The 17,478-nt window shown below is 46.6% G+C and overlaps 1 protein-coding gene across 3 annotated transcripts in view; it reads left to right on the forward strand.

The window, feature by feature from the left end:
• Nucleotides 1-3,211: 3,211 nt before the first annotated feature.
• TMEM94 (transmembrane protein 94) overlaps nucleotides 3,212-17,478 on the forward strand; it is a 53,540-nt gene continuing 39,273 nt past the window's right edge. Inside the window, exon 1 of one of the 3 annotated variants that reach the window (XM_019542553.1) lies at nucleotides 3,212-3,354. In XM_019542553.1, the coding sequence (XP_019398098.1) occupies nucleotides 3,331-3,354 (24 nt within the window). In that variant the 5' untranslated portion in view covers nucleotides 3,212-3,330. Of the gene's footprint in view, nucleotides 3,355-13,117; nucleotides 13,258-17,478 lie in introns of those variants that run through there. The other 2 variants (XM_019542552.1, XM_019542551.1) reach the window with 2 other exon arrangements.

Raw genomic sequence — 17,478 nt, forward strand, 5'->3', positions numbered from 1 at the left:
CAGGGCCCTTGCCTTGTAATGCTGGCATCTACTTTGCAAAGCTATGCTTCCTCCATCTTGCTCTCCTCCTGGTCTCCTGTCTTCTGTTCTTGGCTGCCAAGTGGGTCAGCTTCAAGAGGAGGGCTGCAGAGGCCTGTGGCTAGTGTTTAGGTAGTTAAAGTACTGTGCTGCGAACTGGAAAATGCAGGTTTATGTACCTTCTTGGTGAAAGAGGTTTAGACCCTGGGGTCTTCTATCCCTGGGCTGGTACCTTGATTGCTGGGTTATGGGGCAAAAGATGGGACTGGGGGGGGTTGCTGACTTCCTTTCTCCTGTTGTTACTTCTACGTTTTTCTCACCTATGCCTTCTTGGACCTTCATTCTGATGCTCACCTGCCTGGGTGCTCTTCTTCTTCCCTGTAGGTGAAAATACAATAGAAAATCTGTGCAAGTGCCAAAACTCACACTTTTGCAACTACATTTGGATGCAGAGTAGCACTTAGATGCATATAGGTGTAATAGGACCTGGCCCAAAGTGGCACCAGTTCCCTTTGTGTGATGATTAACTCATTTATTGATGTACCACTTGAAGCTGTCTTGCAAGTTGTTATTACGCATTGTTTAGCCATTCATATTTCTGTTGGTTATGTATTTCCTCTTTCAGACCAGTCTGAGGTATTTTGAACACCAGCAGCGGGTCCTTTTCCTAACATAACATTATTGATGTTTGTACTGATCATGGAACGATTCTCCTAAATGTGCAGGTGGCTGCTTTGAACTTGCAGAAGTGGGGTAGTGTTGCTATCTGAGCAATACTTGTGCTTGAGCTTGGTGTCTGAAAGACAGCATCACTGCAATGTGGAGCAAGACCACCACTTGCACACCTGCCTCGCTTGTGACCTTTTTCTCAAATGGTACTGGAAAGGGGACCAGAGCAAAGTCACTGTTGCCAGTGTTTGGGGCTGAATCATTAAGGAGATCATTTGGGAGGCTTTTTTGTCCTCTTTTTTTGGCTTTGGCCTCTCAGTACCTGAGTATGTGATTAATAGTCAAGGCTGCAAGTCTTCTATTTGAGCCAATACAAAGAAGAATCACAAAGTGTCTCACACTTCTTTCTAAGTTCATAGGATCATAGAAGAGTATGGCTGGAGGGATCTTACAAGGTCATTTAGACCAGCCCCCTGCTCAAGGCAGGATTATCTCTGACAAAAAACTAACCCAGCCAAGTGTCTGTCTAACCTGCTGTATCCAGGGATGGAGATTGCACCATTTCTCTCGGTAGCCTGTTCCACCCTTGTAGAAAGTCCTTTATAATCCCCAACCTAAATTTCCCGTGCTACAGTGTGAGGCCTTTGCTCTTAGTCCTGTCTCTACAGCCACAGAGAAAAGTAATATGTATTTAAAATTTCTCTCCATGATAATCGCCCTTCAGGTATTTGACTGTTACCAAATCCCTCCTCAGTCTTCTCTTCAGACTAAATAATCCTACTGCTTTCAGCCTTTCCTCATGAGTCGCATTCCCTAATAATTTTTTGTTGTTCTCTGCTAGACTCTTTTCAATCTGTCCACATCTTTCTTGAAGCGTGGGGCCCAAAACTGGACACAGTACTCTAAGGGAGGCCTTGCCAATGCCAGATAGTGGAAGAATCACTGCCCCCGATTTGCAAGCAAAACTCCTGTTGATACAACCCAGTAAGCTGTTGGCTTTTTTTGCAACAAGTGCACACTATTGGCTCACATTAAGCTTATGGTTCACTGTAACCCTCTGGTCCTTGTCTGCAGTACTCCAGTGTTGCCAATCATTCCCCAGTCTGTATTTGTTGTTGTTTCTCTCTCTGTCTTTTTACTCCATCCCTTTTCCCCGTCCTTTGCGCTGAAGTGATCCCTGATTAAGGGTGCGATGTAGCTCTACATTTTGCCTTAACAGCATAATAAGGTGGTGTACTGGTCTCCTTCCTGTTCTTGGCCTCCGTCAGCTTCACTCCAATAACTTTCTCTGATCATCTCCTTGCATTTGTTAATTGGCCTGGCAGGGCTGACTAAGCTGTTGAAGATTGCTTCATTCTCATGCTGTGTGCATGCCTGTGAGGGTCACAGAGCAGAAAACAGAGGCAAAGTCCAGACTGCTGGCTAAATCTGTTGATACTTCAGGCAGAAAGCAGACAGCGAAAAAAAACCTGCAGGTGGTGGTTGCAGTCTTGAGTACTCCCCACCCTTCCTGCTGAGCAAGTGAACTCAGGACTTGCAGCCTGAAATGCAGGTGTAGCAGACACCTGTCTGGGAGGGAATACTTAGCTGTAATATGCAGATCAGCATGTGGTCCTAGTTAGGCGTAGAGGAGGAGTGTTTTTCTAAGGAAACTGAGAAATCTTTTTTTTCTCAGTGTAATTGGTTACAGCATTTCCCCAGAGAATGCTGCCATACACGAAGATCACAGAGAACAAGGAGACAGTGAGGTTGGATCTGCAGAGTCTGTGCGCTGTGCAGAAGGGGCTAAGGTATCCTTCAACTTGCCCCCTCCCTGCAAAGCCTAAGGCAATAGATGAGTCTTGCTGCATATCCTGAAGATCAGCATGTTCAGGGTGTGTCAGGGAAGGGTACGGGGGAAGATGTTCCACAGTAGTCTCCTACTCTAACACTGCTAATTCCAGACTTGTTAAAATAAAATGTGCTAGCCTGTTCCCTAGTGATCTGGACCTTTTCTTAGGCTTCTGGTCTGCTTAATGGAGGGCTAGGTTTGAGCTCAGCCTTGTAGCTTAGCTTTGTCAAAGAGGATTTGATGTGTTGTTTCAGCAAATGGAAGAGTAATTACTGCAGGCTCCATTAGAGATTATCTGGACAGAGCCCCAGCTAGATAAAAATAGCAAGACAAATGGCCGCTGGTGACATCCCGGTATGATCACACGTTCGTTGGCTGGCATTTCAGCCTGGCGTCTTCGGAGCACCTGGTGGAATCCAGTTCCTTGCTAGGGGCAGAATTTGTCAGCTCCCCTGGATGCATGCCAGCATGTGTCACGGCTGCTGTATTCATCTTCTTACGCTCTGCAGAGAGCTTAATTCGTCCAGGGCTGCTAGCTCTTTTGGAAGTTAAATCGATGGATCCTACCTGGTATGGGAGTGGGACTGCACACTAATGGGACACGATTAACACTAACCTCTGTCCTCTGCTTCTCTCTCTCACGTGTACCCACTTTCTGTCAGAGATTTGCATGACCAAATGTCATTCTTGTCCCATTTGTTTCCACAGATGCTGCTGCGATAACAGAGTAACCGGGGCTTGTAATCATCTAGAGGTTCTCCCCCAGAGGGGTGATTACCATCTGCTGGGCATGCTCACAGCACGTTGCAGCCATGGACATGAAGGAGAAGTGTCAGGTAGGTTCCCAGCTTGGGGATCCCTCCCTAAACACTTTGATTGTTGGAGTTCTCTTTGGTCTGTATCTTTGTCTTTAGTCAACCCGTTTCCCATGAAACACACAGTGTGCGATTGTTGCTAATACGGGAAGCTTTTTAAATAATGTGTTTGCTTATGTCTAACTAGGATCCACCACTGACAAAAAAAAATAGGGTGGGGTGGCATCTGAGAGGCTAACTGGTTCAGAGAGGCATGAGGTTTTGTAGGTAACAACCTACGTCATCAGTTACTGTGAATAGACTGGATCATTCATTCATAGCTTCTGCCAAAGCAGGTTGTTGCCTACATAAGCTCATGCCTTTCTGAATCAGATAGTTTCTAAGGTGCTATCCTGCCCTACCTTCTGCATGACTCCAGACTAACATGGCTAACCACCTCTGCAAATGACCCAGAGACCCCAGTAGGACGTCTGTGTCATACCAGCAGCCTTTTTTTTTTCCCTTATGTGGCTGACATCCAGTGTGATTTGGGCTGTTGATCTATGGAGCTAGGAGACCTGCTGAGTAGAGGGCTAGAAAGGTGCTCTCATCTCTTTGTTAGCTTATGGGTGACTTGCTGACTTTAATGGTCATAAATTTGTTTTGGGAGATTAGCAGTGCTAGGAAGTGGCAAGTGACTTACCTTGCTATCCCTAGACCTGGTCCTCCCAAGGCCAAGATTGAAACACAGTGAGGGGAAAGCCTAGGAGGATGCTGCTGTTTATGCTCTGCTTCTTCTGATGATAAATGGGTCTCCTGGGCATTTAATCATGCTTCTTTGCTGAGTGCTGAATTCACTGAGAAATAAGTGGGGCAGGGAGATGTGGAGAAGTGTCTTTTTTGCTTCACTTAGTTACATTTTTCTTTAAATTTGTCCACTGCATGCATTTCTTGGACAGTGGTGGCTGGGGAGCGTCAGTTCTAGATCTCTTATAGACTAGTATCTGTATGAGTAGAGTGGAGAGGAAACCAGCTGCTTATTACCCTGCGTGGTTCCAATCCTAAAGAAATAAGAGGGAGAAAGCTTCCAAATTGGAATACAAGATATAAAGGGATATCTGTTGTGGTTCCTGGAAAACTATTGGCCTTCTACATACTACCTCCTTCTTGGCATTGCCATCTTAGAACAGGCTACCTAGAGAGGTTGTGGAATTTCCATCCCTGAACATTTTCAAGAACAGGTTAGACCCACTTGACAGGACTGGTTTAGGCAGGAATGATACTGCCTCGATCAGGGGGCTGGACTAGATGACCTCATGAGATCCTTTCCTGCCCTACTTTTGTATGATCTTGGATTTGCACTGAGGGAAAGGAGAGAACAGCAGAGTGTTGGCTTGACCATTTTCTTTATATACCTTTCTCTAATCACCTGAATATCACATGTTTGTCACTCAAGGCAGTGAACAGATGTATTCCCCATGCTGGGTCATGGCTAGGGAATGTGATTGAGTTGGAGGCCATTTCTGGAGCAGATTCTGCAACTGTGGTCTGGACTAGAACCACTGGGAGAGAATGCTTGCAACTTCACCCTTGTTGGCCGTGTCCAGACAAGCATGGATGTGGGGTATGTGGTACCACAGACACATCTGCGGTGCCACATACCGCACATTCAGGTGTTCTCCGCACTGGGTATCCTGGGGGTCAAAAAAACTTGTGTGTGGGTGGGAAAGTAGAGTGGTGCACAAAGGGGCAGTACTGGTCCCAGCCTCCCCTATCCCACCTGGGGCTAACTTGCCGCACGGCAAAGCATGCATGACATAGGCATTCCCGAAGGACAAGTAGTGACAGTGCAAGGTGTGTCACTGCTAGTTCTCCCTGGGGAACCAAATGTCCACACCATGGGTGGATGCGCCCATTGTGTCCCTCCCTCTACAACCACTGTAAGCTTTTCATTACCAGATCACGTTAAGGACCTTTCTTGTATTCGTCTGCACTCCTCTTCCTTGCTGAGCAAGTCTCCAGCATTTCTAAATCTGTGGAATGCTTTAGCTCATTAGTGCAGATTGCCATGTTAAATGATAATCCTAGATGCAGCCCTGCTTTCCAACATCAATACAGAGATGCAACTGAAGGAAATGGCAATGTCTCTTACTCTCTCTTGCACTTGCTGGCTTGAGGTTACTGAACTCCTGGCTAGTTGGAGTAGGCTGTTTTGCATTTTTTGAGGCTAGGAGAGGCCTCGTTCACGTCTGGACCTTTTGACTTACAATACATTTGGCGTTGTGAAGTTATCAAACTGATGTTTCTGTTTAAACGTCTGTGAGATTATGGAGGTGACATTGCAATGGAGATAATTATCTTTTTGTTCTGTCATTAGTGGTGTGCTGGGCTGCTCTGGTATTGATCAGTTCAAGAGCTGGAGCAATTTCTATTCTGTGCAGAAATAGACTTTGTCTGTGCAGTTATGCTGCACCCTGTCAGGCTGTCTTCAGAGCTCCAACACCAGTACAGCCATGGAAAGGATGAGCACTGGAAGTGCATTTTGGTGCTGTTTGTGAATGCACATGCTTGCTGGGCTTCCAAACATCACATCCAGACTCGATGCACATGATGTTCTTTTGTAGTAACACAGCCCTTTGTTGCTTGGCACAGGGCAGTTTAACTGAAGTTCTTCTTGCGATTCAGATCTTACAGGTTTTCAGCTCCTCCTTGCCCCCTGTCCTTTCTGCTTCTGAAGTGGACAGCTTGCTGCAAAGAGAACGGTCCATTGCTCTGCTCCATCAAAGCTTTCAAGGAGTGCTTGATTTCACCCCAAGGTCTTCCATGCACTTGGTGCCTTCAAGGTTCTTGTTATCTCCTCCCTGCTTAAATCCTTGTCATTCCAAAGTGATCTGACCAGGATCTGGACCTGCCCATGTATTCTGCACAGATGCTAATGTGGTCCACTCTTGTAGGCAGCACATGTGTTTGTGATCATGGTACTCAGTTGCTGATTCTCTATACCAGGGGTGGGCAATTATTTTGGGTGGAGGGCCACTTACTGAATTTTGGCAAGCCATCAAGGGCCTCATGACAGGCAACCGGGGCAGATAAATATTAATTTTCTAAATTTTTTAGGGGCCCCATGGGCCGGATAGAATGGCCTGGCAGTCTGTGGGCTATGTTTTGTCCACCCTGCTCTATACTCATCTTTAGTGAGATACAAATGCAGAAGCTCACACCAATTCACAGAAAGGTTTACCAATCTTTTCCGTCCTGCTTGGGCTGTTCTTCAGTGCCCCCAGATAGGACGAGCATATCAAATCAGCAGGCAGTGAGCCAAACAGATGGTACAGTAATGTACTTTTGAAAGGCCTTTTCCCTCCATTGTTGCTGGATTAGGAGGATGTCCTCCATTGCCTACAGCATGAAGCAGGGAATTCAGTCATGTCACCAGGGCAGTAAGCACCACCCACTCACTTCCACCTCCATGTGCTTCGTTCTTGGAAACAAGGTGGTGGGTATTCTCGGGGTGGCACCAAACTGCTGATCTTGAGCATGGTGGAAACCAGGTCTTGAGGGCAGTGCCAGCAGTGCTGCAAGGGTGTCCTCACTGCCTTGTTTCTGAAGCACATGAAGTGGGCGTGGGTGAGTGGGACTTACTGTCTCTGAAGCATGACTGGGCACTGTGTTACCACAGTGTAGACCGGCGGTTCTCTGCCTGGTTTAGACTTAAGGAACCCCTCAAAAAATGCCAGCTCTTAGCTTTCACTTGCTTTTTGACTACGGAAAAATAACAGAGCAATTCTCCTTTTACAAAGAACTCAAAAAGACGTAAACAGGTCAGAATGGTTTATTCTGACACTCTGGATTCCTATTTGAAATCTCTGGGTTTACCTTGTGAATCCTATGTAGGTGTTTGTGCAGCTAACAGTGCTAATATTGCACAGCATCCTGTGGCACCCTTAAAAGGATCTCACAGCACCCCCTCACAGGGGGGTGATAGCCACCCCAAAATTCACTGTAGGCACCCCTTCCAGCACCACCCCTGTCCAAGACGCCTGTCCTGTTCAGCTGAGACTGCCCCGCTCCTTGCCACAGAGGTGTGGTGCTCCTGGCCGGCCCACAGGTCCTGTGTCCTGCCTTTTGTGTAGCGCAGTCCCCCAATTTTATGTCTAGCCCACATCAGCCCCCACACTGGGAAGAGACTAGTGCCACCCCTGGTTGAGACTCATTGATGTAGGCTTTCTCCCCTGTAAAAAAAAAACAAACAAAACAACAACAAACAAACAAAAAACACACAAACCAAAAACAAATACTCCCCCCAAAAACCAACCCTGTGTCTCTGAAAGGCTATGCTCCATTCCTGATTCTTAAAAAAAATTCTCTCTTGGTTTTTACAGGTATTGTTAAAAAAACAAACAAACTTGCATAAACATGCATTTAATATCAGTTTAAAATGAAAGGTCTACCCTTGGTGCTTTCACACTGGGTTTGCATTTCATTCAGCTTGGACACTGAGAAGAATCTGACATCTCACTTCTGTCCACCGTCATTTTATTTTCTAGTTTGGCTGAATTTCTTTGCTGCTGTTTTTTTTTTCTTTGCATTTGCAGCACCGCAGGCCTGTGCTTCAACCCTTTAAAGCAGAAGACTTCAATTAAAATACAGATTCACAAACATTTCAGTTGATAGGAGACAGGGTTATGCTGTGGTGTTATTCTAGTGACATTTGGCTTGCTATGCTGTTTTGTAAATGTTGAAATTTAAAGTTTGTTTTCAACCCTGAATCTAGTTGTTGGCGTTACTTTTACCCATCTCTGGGTATTTCTACATGTGCAGCTAATGCTCAGTATGGTTACTGCGTAGTAAAATAAGGCACAGTAAGATGTGACCAGGAGTGTGCCTACATGTGTGCCCTGTTGGGCACAGATTCGTGCCCAATGGGAGCAGCCCAGTCCAGGGCTGCTCCTGCCCTGCTCTGCCCCCTGCAGCAGCCAGGGGGCACAGGGGCCAGTCCCAATGTGCATGGGGCCAGGAGAGCTGTGCCAGTTGTAGGGGCAGCTGTCTCCTGATCCCATGCACATCAGGAGGGAGACCACTGCCCCTGCAGCTGGCACAGCTCTCCTAGTCCTGTGCACATTGGGACCCATCTCAGTGTGCGTGGTGCTGGGAGACAGCTCCCCTTGCACCAGGGCTTAGCCAGGCAGCAGTGGTCCCCTGCTGCTGGGGCTGACCAGGGAGCATAATTGCTTCTGGTCAACGTTTACATGTGTTGATACTAGCAAATGGTGCGTTAGACTAATTTAATGCACAGTAGTAGGTCCAGCACATGTGTAGATGATGGCATTTTGCTGTGCATTAGATTGGTCTAATGTACAGTAAAGCATCTTGTGTAGACACATTCTCTGCGTATGATGTAGACTTGAGGGCTCCTGGAATGCCAGGAATGTCCAGGACAAGGATCAACCCTTTAGTGGGCCCTAGGCCCTGGGCCAGTTGAGACCCCTGTGGGGAGAGGGGCTTGGGGCCGTTGCTAGGAAGGAGGGCGGCAGAGAGGAAGGGAAGGGAAGGGGAGGCAGACGAGGCCATTTGTGCCGCTGCGGAAGGAAGGACTGCTCCTCCCCTCCTTCCCCCCACCCCCCAACTCAGGGACCTAGGCATATGCTTAGTTTGCCTATGCGTTAATCCAGCCATATAAATGTCCTCTGAGCACCACTGTATGGATGCCTGTCACTTAAGATAATGAGAGCTTCATCTTTTACCTTCAGCTTGTTAATACAGTTCCATCATCAAGAATGACTGAGGATCAGAGTTTCTTAGGTGCAGTTTAGGCTGGCTTCTATCCCATGCCAGAATCCAGGCACTGCAAAAACCTCTTCCAAAAACCTCTTCAATTAAATGTGCTGATTACCCATTATTCCCCCTCCTTCTGACTTGTACATTTTCTATATGCTTTTTTAAAAGTAAACGTAATGCTGGTGAAAGGTGCCTGGAGTCTCAGTTTTAAGGCCCATACGTTGTGTTAGAAGTTTCCCTCAGCCCCTGGCAGCATGCCTCAATCCTGACCAGGTGGGCCTAGTTCAAAGGATGAGGGCATGTCCATCCTTACATTACAGCTGCCGTCCTTGCTGTAGTCTTAGTGAAATCATCATGAACAACTGGTTGATAGCAATGAGTTTGAGGTACGGTAGGTTTGGGCTGGATTCAAACCTATACTTTTAAGCAAAGATTACTCCTCCTTGGGACCATATCATTCTACCCTCCTGGCTGGCATTTCCCATATCCTTCTCATTCCACCTTTTCCCCCCCTAAAAAGCTCTTGGCTCCTCTCTAAGTAGGTGTGTCAGTGCTTTACTTATCTACTGTCTACACATTAGTGTCTTTGCACCTGAATAGTATAACTAAAATAACAATATCCAACCCCTAAGCTTTTCATTAGTAGATCTCACAGCACTTGTCAGAGGAGGTTGGTGTCTTTACCTGCATGGTACAAGAAATGAGGCAGATGACAAGTAGTTTACAGTAGGTCCTTCTACAGGCTAGTAGGAAAGCCATCTCTGGAACCTAGATCATCTGCATCCACAGCTAGTGCTTTCATACACTGTGCTACTCTTGAAATGTCTGCATTGCAATCCTGAAACCTACCTTAGCTTGCCTTAAGCTAACAAGCTTGGGTACTACTAGCAGAGTAGCTGTTGTAATACAAGGTCCTGTTTTAACTGTGACAGCTGCATAGGACCCAAGTGATCTCTTGGGTGCCTACTCTCTACTGAGTTCCATGTTGCTCTCATTCCCTGAGCTACCTAATTTAAAGCTTGCTTAAATGTTTATTCGAGGTGCAGTTGTACCTTTGAACTGCAGTGTAGATGTACCCTCCTCTGCTTCTCCTCCTCTTGCCATCAGCTACGTTTCTTATTTTTCAGCCCTGCTCTGCAGTTTCTTTAGAACCGCTGTCTTTCTCCTAGGGACTCTTTGCAAGCCAACCCTTGTTCCACAGGCGGCCCTTCTCTCATACATTGCAACTTTAGTGTGGCTCACATTTCTCATCTCTCTGCCTTAGCTCTTTATCCTCAGCTCCAACCCACAGTTTATCCTCATATCTGGTTCCCATGCTTCTTTTGTATTGTTGATACCACACAGTTTTCTTCAGTGCACGCATGCAAACCCAGATGCTACTTGTGATGCAGACTGATAGCATCTTTTGGCATCTACCCAACAGCAGAGGGATGCTTGTGTATTATGGATGTTTGTACTTCATGCCATGCCATTGCACAGTGCCTACTATATATGTAGTGTGTAAGGAATAGCAGATCCCATTTATTTGTATAATCTTGCCTTTGTGGCTCAAGCTGTCATGGAGGAGCCAAGCGGAGCTGGGAGAAAGTTGTATTAAGACCTCCTATACAAGTTGAAATATATAAAAGTTTCTTCCCCTACACTGATTTGTTCTGCTTGTAGTGGTACTGGGTACCAGCAAGTGCTTGTGAAAAATGTTGGTGACAATTTAAAGCAGTGATTCTTTACCTTTTTGGATGCAAGGCACCCCCCCATAACCTTTCTGAATTCAGTGGCACCCCATTCCAAAAACGAATTTCACTAGTTTTTTAACTGTTGAAAGACAATAGAGTAATTCTTCCGTTGCAGAGAACTCAGACCACAACAGATAAGAATGTTTTCCCACTGTAGTTTCATATTGGAAATCTCTGGGTTTAACCTGTGAAAGTGTTTGTACACTTAGTCATACTTATATTTCATGGCATCCTGCAACACCCTTAGAAAGATCTTGTGGCACCCCAGGTTATCCTGGCACCCCAGTTGGAAAATCAGTGGTTTAAAGGAAGCCTATAGGTGTCAGAATTAGACTTTGCCTGGCAACCCTTATACTGGAGGGGGCAGCACATTGTGGGCGTATGAGAATTTTGCAGATCCAACAGCCTGTTTTTCAGTCCTAATGGCCTGTTCTTCTTATTTCCTCTCCAACTTTTCTGGCATTAAAAGTAAGCAGCTGAGTTTAGCTTCTTACTTGCTAGAAACCATGTTTAGAAAAGAGGAAGGGAGGGAGAATTGTCTTGTGCAAGACACTAGTTCTTTGCACACTTTAAAATTGTCGTCTAGGAAACAAAATGCCCTAGAGAAGGATGCAGGCATTTTCTTCTCCTCCTCCCCCACCCCTTTGCAGTGACATTAGCTGCACTTTCTGCTTTCCTTCAACTTCAAGCCTGAAGGGATTTTTAAGGCTGCATCCAAATATGCATGTGTGTGTGCAGCTGTGGAGAGAGGAACTGACATCTACTTACTGTCATGGTTGCCTTGAATCTCTGGCTGTAGATCTGGTTCCTTTTTCAATGTGGGAAACATATCCTCTGTGCTCATGTTATTAAAAGTAGGGCTTTGATTATGGTGATTTAGGCTTCTGGGGAACAGAATGACAGTAAGCACACCAGAATTTGGTCATTACTGATCTCTGGCATTGATGTGAGGTGCATAACACATGGCTGACCCCAGGGTAGGAAATGCCACCTGCGAAGTTCGCTGTTGGGGGTCCTTACCTTGAATGTAAAGGCACAGCTGGTGCAAGTATTGTTACCTGCATGCAGTCTTCCAGTGTTGTCTGACTAGCCAAGCCACACTGTGCTGCAGTGGGTAGTCCTTGGAAATGGCACCATTTGTAGCAGATGAGGAAGGCTGCCACCTGTTTCACTGTAGACAGATTGGATAAAGCCCTAAGGATCTTGTCAAACTGTCAGCATGGCCTTGGCAGGGCTAGGTTTGGGTGCCTTCAGGGTCTTTAGGTCAGGGTCATTGTTTCTTATTAATGTTGTGATAAAACTCAGAGATTCCAGTTGGGTTTGGGACCCCAAGAAAACAAGAACTGCACAGATGCATGCTTACAGGAGCTTGTTGCCTGCCTCAGGGGAGGTAAAGATGAAGTCTTCTCCATCACAGGGAGCTTCTCTGTGATGGCATCAGAACAAGGCAGTGGGATTGGTTCCTTCTCGTCATCCTGAAAGTCTGTTGTCCTTTTTCTTGTAAGCTTGTTCTGTCTCTGCTTAATCTCATACCTTCCATAGGTTGCTTCCTAAATTTCAGTAAGTGGCTAGCCCCAGGGATGGTGCTGTTCTTAATAACCTGTAGTGCACCTTAGCTTGTAAGGCTCTGGCTCTTATGAATATTTGATGCTTAGAAGGATACTTGCTGCCTTCTGCACCCTGAGTGAGGCTGAGAAGCCCTGTTGGCAGCAAGAGGTGGGGTTGAGAACTTGGCAATTTGGAGCTGTAACCTTCCTGCACCATTTAGATAATTGTAAAATATCAAGATTGAAACCCCCAAAATTAAGTCATCTGTGCTGCTGTCTCCCAGGGATGTGCTCAGGGGGCTTAGGACTTGGTAGGTCTTTCCTGTCTCTACCTAATCTACTCCCCTGGACTGTGCAGCTCTTCCACCCTACCCTGTAGTAGCCTTTTTTTTTGTCAGCACTTTATCCTGTTTAATTTGCCATCTGCTTTTCCACAGCTCCCTGTCCACCAGCTTCATCCCACACTGCACACGCATGCACATCTTTCTGCACATGGGTCATGGGGTATCTGACTGTGTCATCTCCATCTGATGAATGGACCTTTCTTGCAGACATCTGGTGCAATCCTGTACAAACTTTCTTCTCTGTCTTCCCCCACCCTCCCATCCCTTTCCCCCACCCCCATCCGCTGCCTCCTTGCTGGATCTGCAGCGTGACTGGGAACAGGCTGAATTAATCAGCAGATTGGTGCTTCACTCTGCTGCTTCTGTCTCTTTCTCTGCAGCGCTGGGCTTTACGCGCTCACTCTCTCTCCCTCCCTCTCTCTTTTTCCGAGTGCAGCAACATTGGAAGTTGCTGTTGAAGGTTTGAAGTGGTGGAGGAATTTAGCCCAGATGCTGTTTAAACAGGCAGATCTGTGGATGTCCCACCAGGGCAAATGCCGCAAAGTAAGTTTCTCTCCCTTAACATTTCAATTCAAAATGGCTTTCCTTCTGCATCCTTCCCAATCCGATAGTGCATGAAGGGTTTGCAGGGTCTGGGGAAAGAGTTTTGGGCAGGATGTGGAATAGTGAATGGTGGCTTCAGATGTGGTGGGGCTTGTGGTAGGTGAGGATGGGGTGAAGAAGCTTTTCATTAAACCGAGACTATTATCATTAGACTTATGGAAGGGCTCGAACACAATTGCAGCTGCTGAGTCTTGCTTTGCTACTCCTATGTCCAGTGACTCAAGTTTAGCCATTTCTTTTCTGTGCTGTGCTCCTGCCCCTGGCAAGTGTGGCTGCAAGTGTGGCTAGTAGTTCACCTGCTAGATTGTGTTAGAACCTCTGTTCGCAAGGTCTTTCGGTAATGAATGAGGGAATGAAAGATGCACCAAAGTTTGAAAGATTTCTGGCATCCTGTACCCCAGGAAGGCTGATTAACAGTCCCCTGGTGTGAATTCTACACTGGCATAAGGAAGTGGCATTCCCTTTGAAGGCAGAATAAATGTAGACCCCTTTCTCCCTTTGGAGCCAGAGAAATCCTGTATATAAGTAAATGATCATAATTAACTCACAACAATTACATGGTGCAGTACAGCTTCAGAGACCTCTACAAACACTAATGAATCCTACCAGGACCCTTGGGGAGTGCTGAGGTAACCAGGGTGGAGGATTTGCTGCTGCAAACAGGACCTAAGGGGTGGACTGAGCAAGACACAGATGAACATGGGGATGTTACCTGGAGAGTTGTCTCTTTTCCCTTTTGCTCTACCAAAGAGAGAGAGACTGTGTGGTTGAATGAACCAGAAAGCGCTGGGCTTTGCATTATCCATGCTGACTGGCTTGCAGTAGCTGTTTGCATCCAACTCTCTGCTTTAGAGCGAGCTTTTGAAAAACCATTGTTGGAATGTCATTATCTCTGTGCAGCTTGAATGTGTTTGCACCAAGATCCAACTCTGGTTTGCTGGTCCTGTTGTACTGCTGCCCTGGCTAAGGCTTCTGTAGCTTCATAGCCCCTGCTGATGCTGCTGAGTCTGTTCACAGCAGGAATCTGTTTGCCCTGTTTGTGCTGAATGGCAGGGGGCCTCGGAGCCTGCTTCAAATCGGAGCTCCTGCAGTCACCCACTTATCAGGTTCTTGGAGCTCCTTTGTCAGGGAGTGGGGGTGGTTGAGGCTGCCTTTCAAGCTGGTATTGCAGGTGAAGAAGGGAAATGGAGTTGTTGGGTATCCTTCCCATTAATTTAGACCATGCTGTGCTGAGGGTCATAAAAACCCACAGACCAAACCAGGATGCATGGGCTTTGCCCTTGTCTAATTGGAGTCCCCTGGCAGCTGAGTCAGGGCTGCTGAACTCATGACATGTGACATCTAAATGATGTTGAATAGCTGCTGCCAGTGCTCTCCCTTGTGTCCTTCAGTTTATGGAAGATGTGGAAGGCAGGCAGGGGTCCTTGCAGGGGTGATGATGGGGTTCCTGGGTTTGCCTGCCTTTCCAAGATGCTGACATTGTCCTGGCATTTGGGGGTGTTGTGTGAGAGCACCCTGCTAAGCGAACCTGTTAATCACTATAGCCCTGCAAGGTAGGCAGGCATTATTCTCTCTGCCTCACAGAGAGGAAATTGCAGTGCAAAGCAACTGTGCTGGCATGATCTCTGTCTCCAGCATGCTCAAGAGCAACCAGGGTGGGGGTGGGGGTGGGGAACAGGGCTTTACCATCTTGTTTCCAAGCTTTGTATATGGGACTGGGGAGGCAGGGCGTGCCTGAAAGCACCACTCGCCAGGCATGCTGCTGTAGTAGTGTAGACCAGTGGCACCCAGCTTCTTTGGTTGGGGGCTGGATGGGCAGTACTCAATTCCTCTGTGGGCTGGATCTAGCCAGTGGACCCCATGTGGTGCCCAGGGCAGGCTTGGCCCGGCTCTGATCCAGCTGTGCAGGGGAAGGGGATATGACCTGGCCCCAGCCTGGCCCCACTGACAGAGGGGGCCTGGCCTGGCCCCAGTCTGGTCAGGCAGAATGGAGGGGGTGTGGTCCAGCCCTGATCCAGTTCTATGGAGGGAGGCTTGTGGCCCAGCTTGGCCCCATCTGCCCCATGGAGTTGGGGATTTTGGCAGCAGGGAGTGGTAGTAGTACTGCCACTGTTCTCCCACTGCTGAATTTCTTGACTTGTGGGGAGCCCTGCGGGCTGGATCCCAAGGGTCTGTGGCCTGTATTTAGCCTGTGGACTGAAGGTTGGGGGCACCCCTAGTGTAGACCAGTGTTTTTCAACCCACGAGTCATAACCCAAAAGTGGGTTGCAAGAATATGTGAAAGGGTTGTGAACAAACTTTAAAAATGGATCAACAAACTTAAAAAATTAGTATTCCTTTAAAGGAGAAAAATGGGAAAACTGGATTTTCCCTTGCAGGCTGGCAGAGTTCAGCGTGCGACTAGCTGCTTACAGCCTTCCTCCCCCACACTCTGGGGGACTGGGGCCTGGGCCAGGGAAAAACAGGTCGGGAGTGAGGGGCACTGGGTCAGGACTGACCATAGATATCTATAAATGGGTCCTGGTACAAGAAAGGTTGAGAACCACTGGTGTAGACAAACCCTTAGATGCGTAATGCCTGGGTCACCAAGCCAGCATCATGCTGCCAGGTGTCAGCAGTCAGACTTCATCCGAGCAGGCACTGAGCATTCATGAAGAGTGAGCAGGATTGCAGCAGAGGCCAAAGGTATAGGTAGCAGTAGTGAACTTTTGCACAGCGCAGCCCAGCCACTAGCTATGCCCACCACATAAACCTGCAGGGCAGACCTGCCCTTGCACACAATCTGATTATTAAGGCAACAACCACAGTTTGAGAGATCTAGTGTGCTGATGTGATGTTTGATTTGGAGCAACAACAGAAATCCCTTTGTTGGTGCTAGTTTGCAACAAGAAATATTACCCCAGGAAATTGTATGCTGTAGCTGCCTTCCTCTGTGATGGGAACAATACAAATAGGTTGTGTGGTGCCTTATCCTCATCAAGGATCTTATTTACAATTCTGAATGCAAATGTCTGGTAAAGTCACTCTTCCTCATGTGCTTCTGAAACTGAATAGCACCTGTTTCAGAAAGGTCTGATCCATTAAATAGATTAAGAGTTTGCAAAATATCGCATTAAGTGATAAACAGCCTCTCTGTTTTCATCAGAAGAATGGAAAGCAGCCTCAGAAAAAAGGAGGAAATACCCAGTGACCCCATTTCTGGTCTCCACCGTTTTAATCTGGAAAACAAACAAACCGAAGCGTCGTGGAAATGAAATGTAACGGGTGCACTAGGCGTCATGTTACTAGAACAAGCTCCCATGCTTGAGTGAATTTTAGACACGGAATTACTACAGCTTGTGGAAAGTGAAGTTCCTAGCAAGTTTTCTGTCATTTCCTCTTCCTTTTAACTCTGTATTTTCAAGATTTATAGTTGGGTGCATAGCAAACTTCTTATCCTGTTCAGGGGAGAGTACCCATAGCTCCTGTTATATTGAAAAGGGAGGGGACCCTCTGATATCTGGCTCTAGGAAGTCATGCACATGCATATGCGGAAGCAGATGGAGAAGTGAATATTACAAATTAATGGCCATGTGTTTTGCTTCAGTGTTATTAAATGCATTTGGATACACAAGTCATTGATGCAACAGCTAGTTCTACCCATGTGGACATCTTTAATAGTTACAGGAAAGCCAAAGGGTTTTTTTCTTGGGTGAACTTGGCTAAGTACACTGCTATTTCTGACTGTCTCTTAATGGAAAGAGTGGAAGGAAATTTTTGGAGTGCAACAGGATGGCATACTAATTTGTGTGTGTGTGCACCCTGTGAACTTGCAAGCCTCAGCTTGCCTAGGGTACCTTTTTATTTTCAAATGAACTAGTAACATCCAACATCAAAATAGCAGATGGTGGGAAGGTAGTACTTTGGCTGGTAAACTGTCATGGCATTCTTGGGTGGCTCAGTATGTATTAGACGTGGTTGGGAATTTTCCATCGATCCGTCTTTTGATTTTTTTTTTTTTTTTTTTTTTTTTTTTACATGGAGCATACATCAAATTGAGAATTCATTGTTCTTCCACCCATAGGAGGATTGAAATTAAATATTTTATTTCCAAGTCAACCCGAATGCAAGCATTTTATTTTCTTAAAACAAAATTAGTTCACTGTGGGACAGGTCAACTTT

The sequence above is a fragment of the Crocodylus porosus genome, unplaced genomic scaffold (genome assembly GCF_001723895.1).
Source record: "Crocodylus porosus isolate Cpor-Errol unplaced genomic scaffold, CroPor_comp1, whole genome shotgun sequence".
In the NCBI taxonomy this organism is placed as follows: Eukaryota; Metazoa; Chordata; order Crocodylia; family Crocodylidae; genus Crocodylus; species Crocodylus porosus.